The sequence below is a fragment of the Grammomys surdaster genome, unplaced genomic scaffold (genome assembly GCF_004785775.1).
Source record: "Grammomys surdaster isolate TR1022 unplaced genomic scaffold, NIH_TR_1.0 209, whole genome shotgun sequence".
Classification (NCBI taxonomy): domain Eukaryota; kingdom Metazoa; phylum Chordata; class Mammalia; order Rodentia; family Muridae; genus Grammomys; species Grammomys surdaster.
The window spans coordinates 718,707-731,343 of NW_021604654.1; the positions used below are offsets into that span (position 1 = coordinate 718,707).

At 52.8% G+C, this 12,637-nt stretch overlaps 1 protein-coding gene across 1 annotated transcript in view; it reads left to right on the forward strand.

The window, feature by feature from the left end:
* Gng7 (G protein subunit gamma 7) overlaps positions 1 to 5,725 on the forward strand; it is a 57,304-nt gene extending 51,579 nt beyond the window's left edge. The window contains exons 3-4 of the mRNA XM_028771775.1: positions 4,350 to 4,465; positions 5,399 to 5,725. Of these exons, the coding sequence (XP_028627608.1) occupies positions 4,385 to 4,465; positions 5,399 to 5,524 (207 nt within the window). The 5' untranslated portion in view covers positions 4,350 to 4,384 and the 3' untranslated portion in view covers positions 5,525 to 5,725. The remainder of the gene's footprint in view (positions 1 to 4,349; positions 4,466 to 5,398) is intronic.
* Positions 5,726 to 12,637: the final 6,912 nt, after the last annotated feature.

Here is a 12,637-nt window from a genome sequence, read left to right on the forward strand (position 1 = left end):
TGTGTATGTGTGTATATATGTACATATATGTATATATGTATATATGTATGTGTGTATGTGTATGTGTGTATGTGTGTATATATGTACATATATGTATATATGTATATATGTATGTGTGTATGTGTATATATGTATCTATACATGTGTGCATATATGTGTATACATGAACATATATGTGTATATGTATGTGTGTATGTGTGTATGTGTATAGTGTATGTGTGTATATGTATATATGTATGTGTATGTGTATAGTGTATGTGTGTGTATATATGTACATATATGTGTATATGTATGTGTGTGTGTCCCACAGTATATGTACAGAGCTCGGGTAACTTCAGGAAATCCATCCTCACTGTCCACTCTGTGGGTCCCAGGACTTGAACTCAGGTTGTCCAGCTTGGCAGCAGCACCATTACCTGCTGAGTCTCTGGCCTGCGCCGTCTGTCTTTGATACAGTGAGACCGGGTCCTTGGTAGTGTGAGATTCCAGGACTTTCAACCTACAAGGAAATATAGACTGGGTCCAAGGTCACTGAGGTCAGCTGCCATGACAGCACAGTGCAGTAGCCAGGGCGACAGAAATGGCCTGTGTCCTTCTAAAACTCTGTCCACTGTGAACCTAAAAGGGTTTCACCATTAATAGAAACTGTCATTAAACAGAGTCCACGAAGGGTAGCTCTTACTGGGTATGGTGGCGCACTCCTTTATCCCAGCACTCAGGAGGCAGAGGCAGAGGGATCTCTGTGAATTTGAGGCCAGCCTGGTCTACAGAGTGAATTCCAGGACAGCCAGGGCAGCACAGAGAAACCCTGTCTCAAAAACAAAACAAACTCAAGGAGAAACCAAGAAGGCCGCCCTACTGCGCCCTTCCCTTTCCAGGTGTCTCTGTTGGCTTTGGCCAGAGGTCGTGGTTGTGGTGTTTTGTTTTTGAGGCTGGCCTTGAATTCACAATGTAGCCAAGGATAGGCTTGACTTCTTCTTTTCCCTCTACCTTCTGAGTGCTAGGTAAAGCCATGCACCTCCATGTCTGTCTTAAGAGCTTCCTGTGTGAGCGGCTCCAGCCAGGCTATCCTGCTTTCCCCAGTCTCAGTCTTCCTGTGGTCAGTGAGCACCTCAGCATTTACTCATTCAGGGGTTTTGAGACAGGGTCTCATTGTGTAGCCATGATTATCCTAGACCAGGCTGGCCTCTGCCTCCCCAATGTTGTTAGGACAGGTTGTATAAGGCTGCACTGCCCAGCTGCATAGAGAACCATCCAGAACCATCCATAGAGCCTGGGTACACCTGCCTGGTGTCTCTACTGCACTAGACCCCCCAAAGACATCCACCCAGGGGACCCCAGCTTCTCAGGCATCTTCTATCCCCTCTCGGCATGTGGGCTTCCATGTCCTCAGCTGGGCTCGTGACCAAGGGGCAGGATCTCTTGGGATCTGTGGAACCAAAAAGAGAATGCCAGGGCCCCTCAGGCCCCCAGAGACTTGCGTGGCTGTCACAGAGGAGCTCCTGAGTGGAGGGGTAGAGGCAGACGCCATGCAGAGCATTCTGGGTAACTAGGTGAATTCATTCCCTGTGTTTCTTAGTTCTATGTTAGTTCTACTCTCTGTCTCCTCCATGCTCAGTCCTGGAGTGGCCATCTTCATCCTCCCCAGCACATAGGAGGTGTAATTATATCTCTCCCCACGTGTGGAGCTAGACTCCAGCCCTGGCTTCCAACTCCAGCAGGATGCTCAGAGCCTCGCTACGAACAAGTCACCACAGATAATGAATGCCCTGAGTTTGTCTGTGCTGCCCTGGAGACCAGGCTGTGGTCACTGCTGACACTGCCAGGAGCTCTGCAGGCCCCGCTGCACCACCAGACCTTCCCCCAGGGCTGCCACGTGCCGAGTCTAGCCGTGGCCAGCTGCCTGGGAGGAGCTAGCTGTCTCACAGCTCAGGGTTTTGGCTGCTGTTGACTCCCTTACTACCTGTGGAGGGCATGGCTGGAGCATGAGTCAGGGACTGGCTGGTGACACAACTCTCTGCCTGGACAGCAGGGAACAGCCAGCAGAATCACAGCTCAGGGGCAGCAGACACAATGGAAAACCGAAACTGTGCACCAGGAAAATCATGAAAGATAGAAACATGTCCAGACACCTATATGGACAAATACAGCCATATTCATTCATACTGGTGATTTGCAGAGGGGTGTGTGTGTGTGCGTGTGTGTGTGTGTGTGTGTACATGATTAAGTACTGGCCTAGAATCCCCCAGTGAGGGGCTGGAGGTGTGGCTCCTGAGTGGAGCCCTGACTTAGTGTGCACAGAAACCCACACACACATGCACAGAGAACTGCCCATGCCGTGTGCCTGTCTGCAGAGATCCTCATGCACACACAGCACACACCTGAAGATAGACTCCAGACCACTCCCACTGTGTCCGTGCAGCAATGATCTCCACGCACACACACCTGCACTCGGATGCATCCTTACGTCTCACACACACTCACACACACCCACACACTCACACACTTACACACACAGTCTCACACACTCACACACTTACACACACTCACACACACTTACACACATTCACTCACACACAGTCTCACACTCACACACTCACACACACTCACACACTCATACACACACTCACACATACACACTCACACACTCACACACTCATACACACTCACACACACTCACACATACACACTCACACACACTTACACACATTCACTTACACAGTTTCACACACTCACACACTCACACATACACACTCATACACACACACTCACACATACACACTCACACACTCATACACACTCACACACACTCACACATACACACTCACACATACTCACACACACATACTCACACATACACACTCACACATACTCACACACTCACACACACTTACACACATTCACTTACACAGTTTCACACACACTCACACAGTCACACAGTCACACACACTCACACACACTCACACACACCCCTGCCCTCTTCTCCCCAGCTTCCCAGGAAAAGCGCGAGGCCTGGTCCTTGTTCTCTCTACCCAACTATCTTTAGCTCAAGAGAAATCTTGGCCTGGAGCCCGAGCGGTTTCTATGCCTGCCTGGAAGCGCTGCTGACCGATTTCTCCGCAGCCCACACGGAGGCTCTGGCCTCTCCGTCCCCAGGAGGGGGCTGGATGTGTGCCCACAAGCCAGGGAGCCAGGCAGGGCCAGAGGAGTTCTGTTATGCTCATTAACTGAAAGCTGATTAGGGGCATTGATGAAGTAGATGCGGCAGCCTGTGCCTGTCATCCCAGACCTTGAAAAGCTGAGGCAGGAGAAGGGCCAAGAGTTCCAGGCCAGCCTGGGCTACACAGGGAGACGCTGTCTCAAAACAAAACAATTCACTGTCAGCTCATGGCAAGCTGCAACAAAAAAAAAAATATAAGGCAATTCTGCTGAGCATTACTTATGCGACATTTGATAAACTACAGACAAGGGGTGGCAAGAGGGCTCAGCTGGAACAGGTGACTGCAGCAAAAACTTGACAACCTGTGTTGTCTCAAGGACCCACATGGAAGATAGCAGACTCCTACAACTTGTCCTTTGACCTCTGCATCGGTTCTGTAATACATGCAAATGCACACACACACACACACACACACACTCATGCACTCACACATGCAAACAGGCACGCATACACAGATATTTTAAAACAATGAAATGTTTGGACTGCTGAAAGGACTCAGCCCGGGAAGCACTTGCTGCCAAGTTCCGTTCAATCCCTGGAGAGAATGGACTATGGCTGGCCGTCCTGACTCCTACACTGTCCCCTCCCCCACACTAACTAACTAACTAACTAACTAACTAACTAACTAATGTATGTAAAAGAGGGGCTGGATGTGGCCCAGCAGGAGGGAGTCATGTAGGAATCCTCCACCACCCGGGCTGTCTGAAGAGTCCCTCCAGCAGTGGCTTCCCCAGGAGTTCATATCTCTCTGGCCCAGCCCACCCAGATAGCCCAGCCCATACCCAGGCCACTGGTTCCGCTACCATCTGGGGACATCGGGGCCTCTGCTTGAATAATCTTCTAGCTCAGGACAGTCAGATAACCTTTAGTTGAATTACCATCAGCCCCCAGACCTGGGCCTTGGCGGTCACAATTCTCTACACCCATTTGATGAGTGAATGCGTGATTGTATGAGTGGCCAAGAGGGGGACTCAGGGAGAGCCTGGGATGACCCTGAGTTGGCCAGTGGCTGCTGCTCCTTGCCACTCCGCCTGCAGGGATGGACAGAGGCAAGAGCTGGGTTCCCTTGCTGTGAGAGGCCAGCGGGGTCAGAGGTCAGGGTTCACACCACACCTTCTGTGCCCTCCAGCTCTCTAGACGCCAGGCCCACGCTCATGGCTGATCATGTCAGGTACTAACAACGTCGCCCAGGCCCGGAAGCTGGTGGAGCAGCTGCGCATCGAAGCCGGGATCGAACGCATCAAGGTGAGCTGCGTCAGGGGGTGAGGGGGACCCCGTGAGTGGGCGTCTGTCCTCAGCCATAGATTCTGGCTGTGTAACCAGGGGACACGCACTTGGCCCCTGAGTGAGCCACAGCCGCTTGCGTGCTGTCGGGACAGAGCCGCATCAGGCCAGCCCTGCGGGCGACTCCGCTCACCCTGGTGTCACAGTGCCTTGTCTTCCTCTGGTTATCACAGATGCGAACAGGGGTACACACAGAGCAATGGCGCAGATGCCTGTCTGGCTGCTTCCACAGTTTGGCATGGTTTTCATTTCTTGCAATGATAAAATGAAACAAAAACATTTCATTTCAAAAGATGAAATCAAAAGAAAACTGTTTGATCTGTGTAATAAACAAAGAAAAAAGGGGCTGGGGGCGTGGTCCGGGCAGAGCTGCCACCCAGAATCCTTGGGGGAGACAGGAGGTTCACGTGAACACCGAACAGTGTACTCTAAGCCACGCCCCCAGCCCCTCATTGGAAGATTCCAGGCGGGGCTCCACCCAGACCACGTCCCCAGCCCCTGTGGGTGATACTTTGTGTATTCACGATGCTTGTTAGACTACTTTCAGTTCTAAGCCCACGCAAAGACCTATTACCAGATCCATCACCCCATCGGATTCCCTAGCAGCGGTTAGTTACTACTTCCTGTCTCTGGACTCATTCATTCTAGAAATATCTTATCCTGGACTGAGTATATACTATGTGGCTTCTGTGATTCTTTCACTGAACACAAGTTCCTCAAAATCCCTCTATGGTGTAGCCTGTGTCAGAGCCTCATGCTTTATCCTGGCTGTGGGATATTCCACAGCGTGTGTACCACAGCATGTGTGTGGCCTCCTCTGGGCTCTCCCTGCCTTGTGACTGCTGTGGGTATCTGTCCCATCTGACCTTTCCTTCTCCTCCTTGTGCCACACAGGTGTCCAAGGCCTCGTCAGAGCTGATGAGCTACTGTGAACAGCATGCCCGGGCCGACCCCTTGCTGGTTGGTGTGCCAGCCTCTGAGAATCCATTCAAAGACAAAAAGCCTTGTGTAATTCTCTAGATCTCTCTCTCTCTCTCTCTCTCTCTCTCTCTCTCTCTCTCTCTCTCTCTTCCCTTTTCCTCTCCCTCTCCTTCTTCCCACCCGGAAGATATCGTCCAAGTTTTCCTGTAAGAAAGATATCTGACTCCCTCCTCCTTTGAATTCTAAAGGAACAGAAACCATTGTAAATGCCCAGATGGTCCTGGCCTAGCTGGAGTTTGTGACCCCCGGGGGCTCTGACTGCTTGGCCTAACTGAGCCATTAGCCTCATCCCCTCCACCCTCTCTGGTCAGGAATCACCAATGTGACATTAGTTGGCCTGGGGGGGGCTCAGTTGGTGAGCGTGCCTTGCAAGCTGAGGGCTCTAGCAGCGATTCACAGGCTGCACACCAAGCATGCGGTGTAGTGTCACAAGGCCGTACTCCAGCATTCGGAAGGCGGAGACAGAAGGATTCCCAGGGCTTGAGGGACCTGCCATCCTAGCTGTCATTAAACTCCAGACAGTGAGGGATCCTGCCTCAAACACAAGACAGAGGAGGACACCCAGGCTTGGCCTCTGGCTCCACACGCGGCACACACAATGAACCCTGTGCTGCCCAGTGTCCTTCTTGAGTGGCCCTGTCGTCTGCACAGTGACGCCCTTTCTCCGGCCCATTCCAGAAACAGGCATCCGGGTCTCCATAGGAAGGAAGCGCTTGCCGGTATGGCCGAGTGTGTAATTTTGTCTCCTAAACCTGAGATCCGTGTGGTCATTGGTGGCTCCCTGTTTTCTCCCAGTTACCCAGTTTCCCAGGTGGTTGTGAGGGCAGAGATGCAGACTTAATTATCTTGAGGTGATTGAGGAGTGGTGGGGTTCTCCATCCCACATCGAGACTGTGGCTCCAGATCTCCCTTTCTCCTTCCTGGATCAAACAATGTTTTAACTAGCTAGAACCCAAGTCCCTCAGTGTGAGGACAGTGGCCCTGTTCTGCACTCCCTCGTCGGGGCGGGGGGGGGGGGGGAGGGGGGGGAATTCTAGGCGGGACTCCATCCCTGGCCACGCCCCCAGCCCTCTCACTGGTGGATTTTCAGCAGGGCTCCGCCCCTAATCACGCCCCCAGACCCTTACTGGTGGATTTTAGACCCCTGAGTCAGACCTCTTCTCTTTCTATTTTGGCGAGCAGAGCCCTAGAGTCCAGGCTGGCCTGGAACTGGATGTCTTCCCGCCTCTGTCTCCAGAGTAGCTCCCTGACAGGCCTGTGCTTGCATGTCTGCCGTAGGACTGGACCGACCACGACATGCTGGCTGTCTACGACAGTGACAGTGGCAGGTATGGAGGACAGGGCGCCGGTGTGCCTGCGTGGTCCGCAGCCATACACCCAGGCATCCTAAGTGTTTGAGAGACCCCAGCTGCCTCTTTCTCCTGCCGGATCAGCTTGAGAGCAAACAGCAGAAGTGAGGCCAGTCCAGTTATTCCCCGTAGCTCTGGTGGCAATCTGCTTCCAAAGGCCTGTGCCAGGCGGATACCTGCACGGCTCTCACGTTGCCATGGGGAAAGTGAATGGGCTACAGCTCATCCCCTAGCCCGTTAGGCACAACATACCACCTAGGTAAGGTGGCAGGCTACCCCAGATTCATTTGATGGAAACAGGGAAAGAAGTCTGCAGTGTGACTAAAGGGAGACATTACAGGTGGTAAGAGGGGAGCCCCCATTTTCCCCTCCATGGGCTGGGTCCCAGAGAGCACAGACCAAGGGTCTGGCTCCTCCTGTGCGTCAGCTCCCCGTTACTGGTCAGAGAGGGCCAGGGACTTTGGTGAGCCTGTTTCTCAGAACCTGTGGTTGAATCAGAAAACCCAATGTCCTCCCAAAACTACAGACATCTTGCATTAGACCAGATTCCAGGGTGTGTGTCCCCAGCTGCACTGGCAGGGGACAGCAAGGAGAGAGGAAAGCATCTGGCTTTTGGGGCTGAAGAACACTCACCCAGCTAGAAACCTAGGTTCCACCCCAAGCTCACAGAAACCAGGCATGGGCACAGGGGATGTGGAGGCAGGAGGATCAGGACTGCAGGGTCTTCTTCAGCCACATTCTGGGCTCTGGAGGTCGCAGGCAGCTATGCTGGCCAGCCTGTGTTTGCTGCAGCTTTTTGTTTCTCACCACTAGGACAAAACCTCAGATCTGCATGTCTGCCAACACCTCCAGTGCCCATTCCCCAGGCGACTCACAGGCCAAGGACAAAGTGACCTCTTGTTCCCAGGGAAGGTGGGACATGCTTGGCTGATGTATCCAGGACAGCCCTTGGGTCTCAATAGTCCCTGTGTACCTTCCTACCCACTGCAGCCCTGCCTTGGCTTACAGACACTTAGGGAACCCAGAAACAACAGGGCCATCAGGAGCCATGCCTTCAACCCCAGCACTTGGGAGGCAGAGGCAGGGGGATCTCTGTGCGTTAGAGACCAGCCTAGTCTGCAGAGTGAGTTCCAGGACAGCCAGGGTTTATATAGACACTGTCTAAAAACAAACAAAACACAAAAACCAACGCTGTCACACCTGCTGCAGCTTGAGCCACCAGGAGGGACTTCCAACCTCAGAAGGATGGTGGACATGGGGGTGCACCCTACACAGAAGCCATACACACCGGCCAATGTCACAGGGCACTTTCCGTTTCCCCTCCCACTCCAGGGTTGGCTCCGCCCCTTCGCACTCCAGGGCTGGCCCCGCCCCCTTCACACTCCAAGGCTGGCTCCTCCCCGTTCCAATTCCAGGGCTGGTTCCTCCCCTTCCCTCTGCTTTGTGACACTGGTTGGTTTTTATTTCTGATTTAAAAGAAAAATTCCGTGTGCCACGCCCAGTATTACTATTGTGTGGAATGAGGTCACAGGAGGGCAAATCCTCCATAATAAAAACCTGCCTTTTCCTTTTGCCTCGACTCCTAAGTTTTTTTCTCTCGCTGGCCAGGATGGCTCAGATAATGTGAGGGACAGTGACCAGCCTTCCACACCCCCTTCCTTCAGAGGCTCCATCGGGCACTGGGGTGAGGGAGGACTAAGGCTCAGGCCGGTGGACTGTAGGTCTGCTCATTGAACTGTTTTGTTTTGAGACAAGCATCTCATGTAGTCCAGGCTGGACTATGTAAACTCGTTGTACAGCTCAGGCTAGCCTGACTGCCTCTAACTCCTGAGGACTGGGTGACAGGTGTGGCCAGCATGGCTGGGTCCCCATAGTGCTGAGGTGGGAGCTGGGCTTTGTTCATACTGGGTGAAGCACCCACTGTGCTCCACCCTGACCTTTTTGTTGTTTTGAGACAGGCACACTGTATACTTGCCTAGAGTCACTCAGTAAGGGGCTCAGAACATGGCTCAGTGAAAGAAAACTCACATCACATGTGCAAAGGCCCTGGGTTCAGTCCCAGCATAAAAGATAGCTCTTTTATTCCTAAACAGTTGTGCCATCAGAGGCTCCACACAGGCATCCCATGGCTGCAGCCCAGGCCTACAAGGAAGTTTCCGGAAGTAGCTACAGCTAGTCCCTCACAGTAGCCAGAGGCCCCGTCCTCCTCCTCCTTTGCAGCCGGCAGTGCAGTGTCTCCCACTCCGTCTGCCTCTTTCTGAGGACCAGATTGATGACAGCAAGTCCTATATAATCCAGGATGGTCCCGTGCCAGGACCCCAGCTTGACCCTCTCTGCAAAGCTTCTCTGCTCTGGGAGGCAACATGTCACAGATCTGAGGGTGCAGATAAGGTGGTCTTTGGGGCTCGTAGCAGCCACCCACAGCCTGGCTTCCGTGGAGCCCGAGTTTGAGGCAGACATTTGTCTGACCTGAGGTCCAGGGTGAACTCAGGACAGTGAGGGGGAGGGAGAGCCTGCCAGAAAGGTGTGCTGCTGACTCAGCCGCCACATACTGCGGCTTGCGCTCGCCTCTGAGGGAGCAGGGCCTTACAAGCTCACCTCCGGCAGTCCAGGATTCCAGAAGAGGACCCGGGAGGATAGATTCCCAGGCTCCACTTTGCAGGAGTCCTGTCTGCTCTGTAAGTGGGAGGCTGTCCTGTACAAGCGGTCACACTGTGAGACATCAATGACAACCTCTCCCTCAAGCAGAGCCAGCCATCCTGGGCCACTCAAGTTGACTAGAACTGCAGGAAGTTTTAAAGGGGGTGGTGGGCAGGGCCTCTCGCCAGGAAGGCTCAGGAGAAAAAAAAAAAAGAACAGGGCAGGTTTCCAGAAGTGTCTGGAGTGTATGAGACAGTGGCAGCCGCATCCCTGACCCAAGCTAATTCGTGTGAATCACAGGCCACACCCATTGGCTCTGCAGTCCCACACGCCCTCCAGAACAGCTTCTCACAAACCCTAAAGGTCCTGAAGGGCTCTGGGTAAGCTTTCATGTGACAGAGGCAGATCACAGCCACAAGACAGAGACACAGGAACAGCCCTTGGGGGCCTGAGGCAGGAGGATCTGGAGTGCAAGACTAGCCTGAGCTACAGAATGGGACCCTGGTGCTGGCGAGGTGGCTGGGCAGTTAAGAACACTGGCTGCAGAGGTTCCCACCTTCAGTTCCCAGCAACCACATGGCGGCTCACAACCTCCTGTGGCTTCAACTTCAGGGTAGTCTGACGCCCCCTCTGGCCACTGAGAGTACTGCACGCAAACGTAGTACAAATAACTAAAAGCAAGACAAATGTTGATTTTAAAGGAATGTTCTGAGTGGCTCTGGTTCTAGAAACAGAAGCTGGAAGCATCTCAGGCATTCGGCCACAGGTGAACAGGGAAAGGAAACAGCATGTACATACCAAAGGATGCGATACCAAAGGACACGACTCAGCCACGGGAAGGAACACTTCGCTAGCACGGGGTGACTTGCGAATTCTACGCTGAGTGAAGCAAGCTTTGCTCCGAGAACAACGAGAGTCCATGGACAACAGGTGACCCTCGCGCGAGGGCTGTGATCATCAGGACGACAGCCCCAAACACACCCACATCTAATAGAAGAGCCTGGGGCTTGGTCCACTTACACAGGAGCAAAGAACCGTCGCTTTTGCTGGGGAAATGTAAGCAAATGTCTACTGGACAGGTATGGGGGCTCAAGCCTGTCGTCAGCGCTCGGGGGTGGAGGCCAGAAGATCGCTGTGAGTTAAGGCCTCTAAAAACAGAAACAAGCCGGGCAGTGGTGGTGCACGCCTTTAGTCCCAGCACTTGGGAGGCAGAGGCAGGCAGATTTCTGAGTTTGAGGCCAGCCTGGTCTACAGAGTGAGTTCCAGGACAGCCCAGGCTACACAGAGAAACCCTGTCTCGAAAAACCAAAACCAATCAAACAAACAAACAAAAAACCCGACAACAACAACAAAAAACAAAACAGAAGCAAAACGAGGCAGAGGCAGCTAGAGCTGGCTCAGAGGTTCCGAGTGTCGCTGGCTCTTGCAGAGGACTCAATCAGGTTCCCCGAGCCCACTGCAACTTCAGCCTCAGGGGATGTGATGTGCCCTTCTGGTCTCCACAGGCACCCACAGGCACACACACACACACACACACACACACACACACGTAATCGAATTATAAACAATTAAACAAGCAAACAGGACCAAAGAGCCGACGGGGTGCAGACACTTGCTGCCAAGCCAAAGGATCTGAGTTCGATCCCTGGGACTCCCATGGTAGAAGGCTGACTCCTGTACACTGTCCTCTGACCTCCACTCTTGATATCATGGCATGTGACCTGGTTCCCACAAGTAAATCAGTGTAATAATGCTTTAAATTAAAACAAATAGGCAAGCACTAGGAAGATGTTTGGGTAAAGGAACTGGGCGCACTAACGAGGCCCAAGCTCCCATGTGAGCAGGCAGCTGGTGGCATGGACAACTGTAACCCAGCATTGTGCAGTAGGGACAGGTGGCTCTCCAGGGCTCGCTGGCTGCCATCCTAGCTCTGGGCTCCAGGAGAGACTCTGTCTCAAAGGAGTAAGATGGAGGGTGACATAGTATGACAGGCCATGTTGGTTCTTTTCTGACTACAGACAGACAGTGTGTGCATGCTGTACTCACAGCTGGAGGGATGGCTCAACAGTTAGAGCACCAGAACACCCCTGCTCTTCCAGAGGATTTGGGTTCCTGGCCCAGCACCCACCTGGTGGCTCAATTTCAAGGGAACCCAATGCCTTCTTCTGGACCTCCTTGGACACTCCACACACAAGGTGCATGGGCACAAGTGCAGGCAAACACCCACACAGGTTAAAAAGAAATGGAGAGAGATTAAAAAAAAGAGAGAGAGACAGAAGCAGAGCACTGTTTATTACCCCAGATAGAGCATAGACAGACAGAGACAGGACAGAGATAGACAGAGACAGGACAGAGAAAGACAGAGACAGACCAGAGACAGACCAGAGACAGACCAGAGACAGGACAGAGAAAGACAGACAGACAGAGACAGACAGACAGACAGACAGAGACAGATAGGCTGCAGTCAGCACAGCTTCATAAGCCAGTGAGGCTCTCCCACTATTATTATTTGTTATTATTACTATTATTTATTATTATTATTAATATTTTTTTCTGAAGGTATTGTATTTGTTTTTCTCTGTCTAGCCCTGGAGTCCTGGGACTTACAGTGTAGCTCTGCCTGTGGTGTCCCTCCTGCCTCTGAGGTGTAGGAATGCCAAGCGTGCGTCACCGTTCCTGGCATGGTCCAGGGACTTTCCTGAGACTCCTTACAGGAGCAGAGGCAACTTACGCAGCTGCCCCCCTGGGGACCCCCACCTCTAGCGGCATGGTGGCCATCTCTTGTACAATTGTGCCACCCGAGATCCCACCCTCAAGGCGACAGTGTACCCCTGTGCACTTGGCACCCAAACATCGTGGGCGGCTGCCCACCCCACAGCTGACGGGCCTCACAGGACATCAACGGTTAAGTGCCTGTACACAAGCATAAAGGCCTGAGTTCGAATTCTTAACACCCAAGTTGAAAACCATACATGATGACACACGTTACCTCAGTAGTTGGGGGTGGGTAGGAGTGAATCCTGGGGCTCACTGGCTAGCCAGTCTAGCCCAGTTGGCAAGCTCTGGATTCTGTGAAAGGCCCTGTGTCAATAAACAATGGGGAGAGATTGCAGAAGACACTCTGGCCCGTACACACAAAGGAACCCGGCAAGGCTGAGCTACG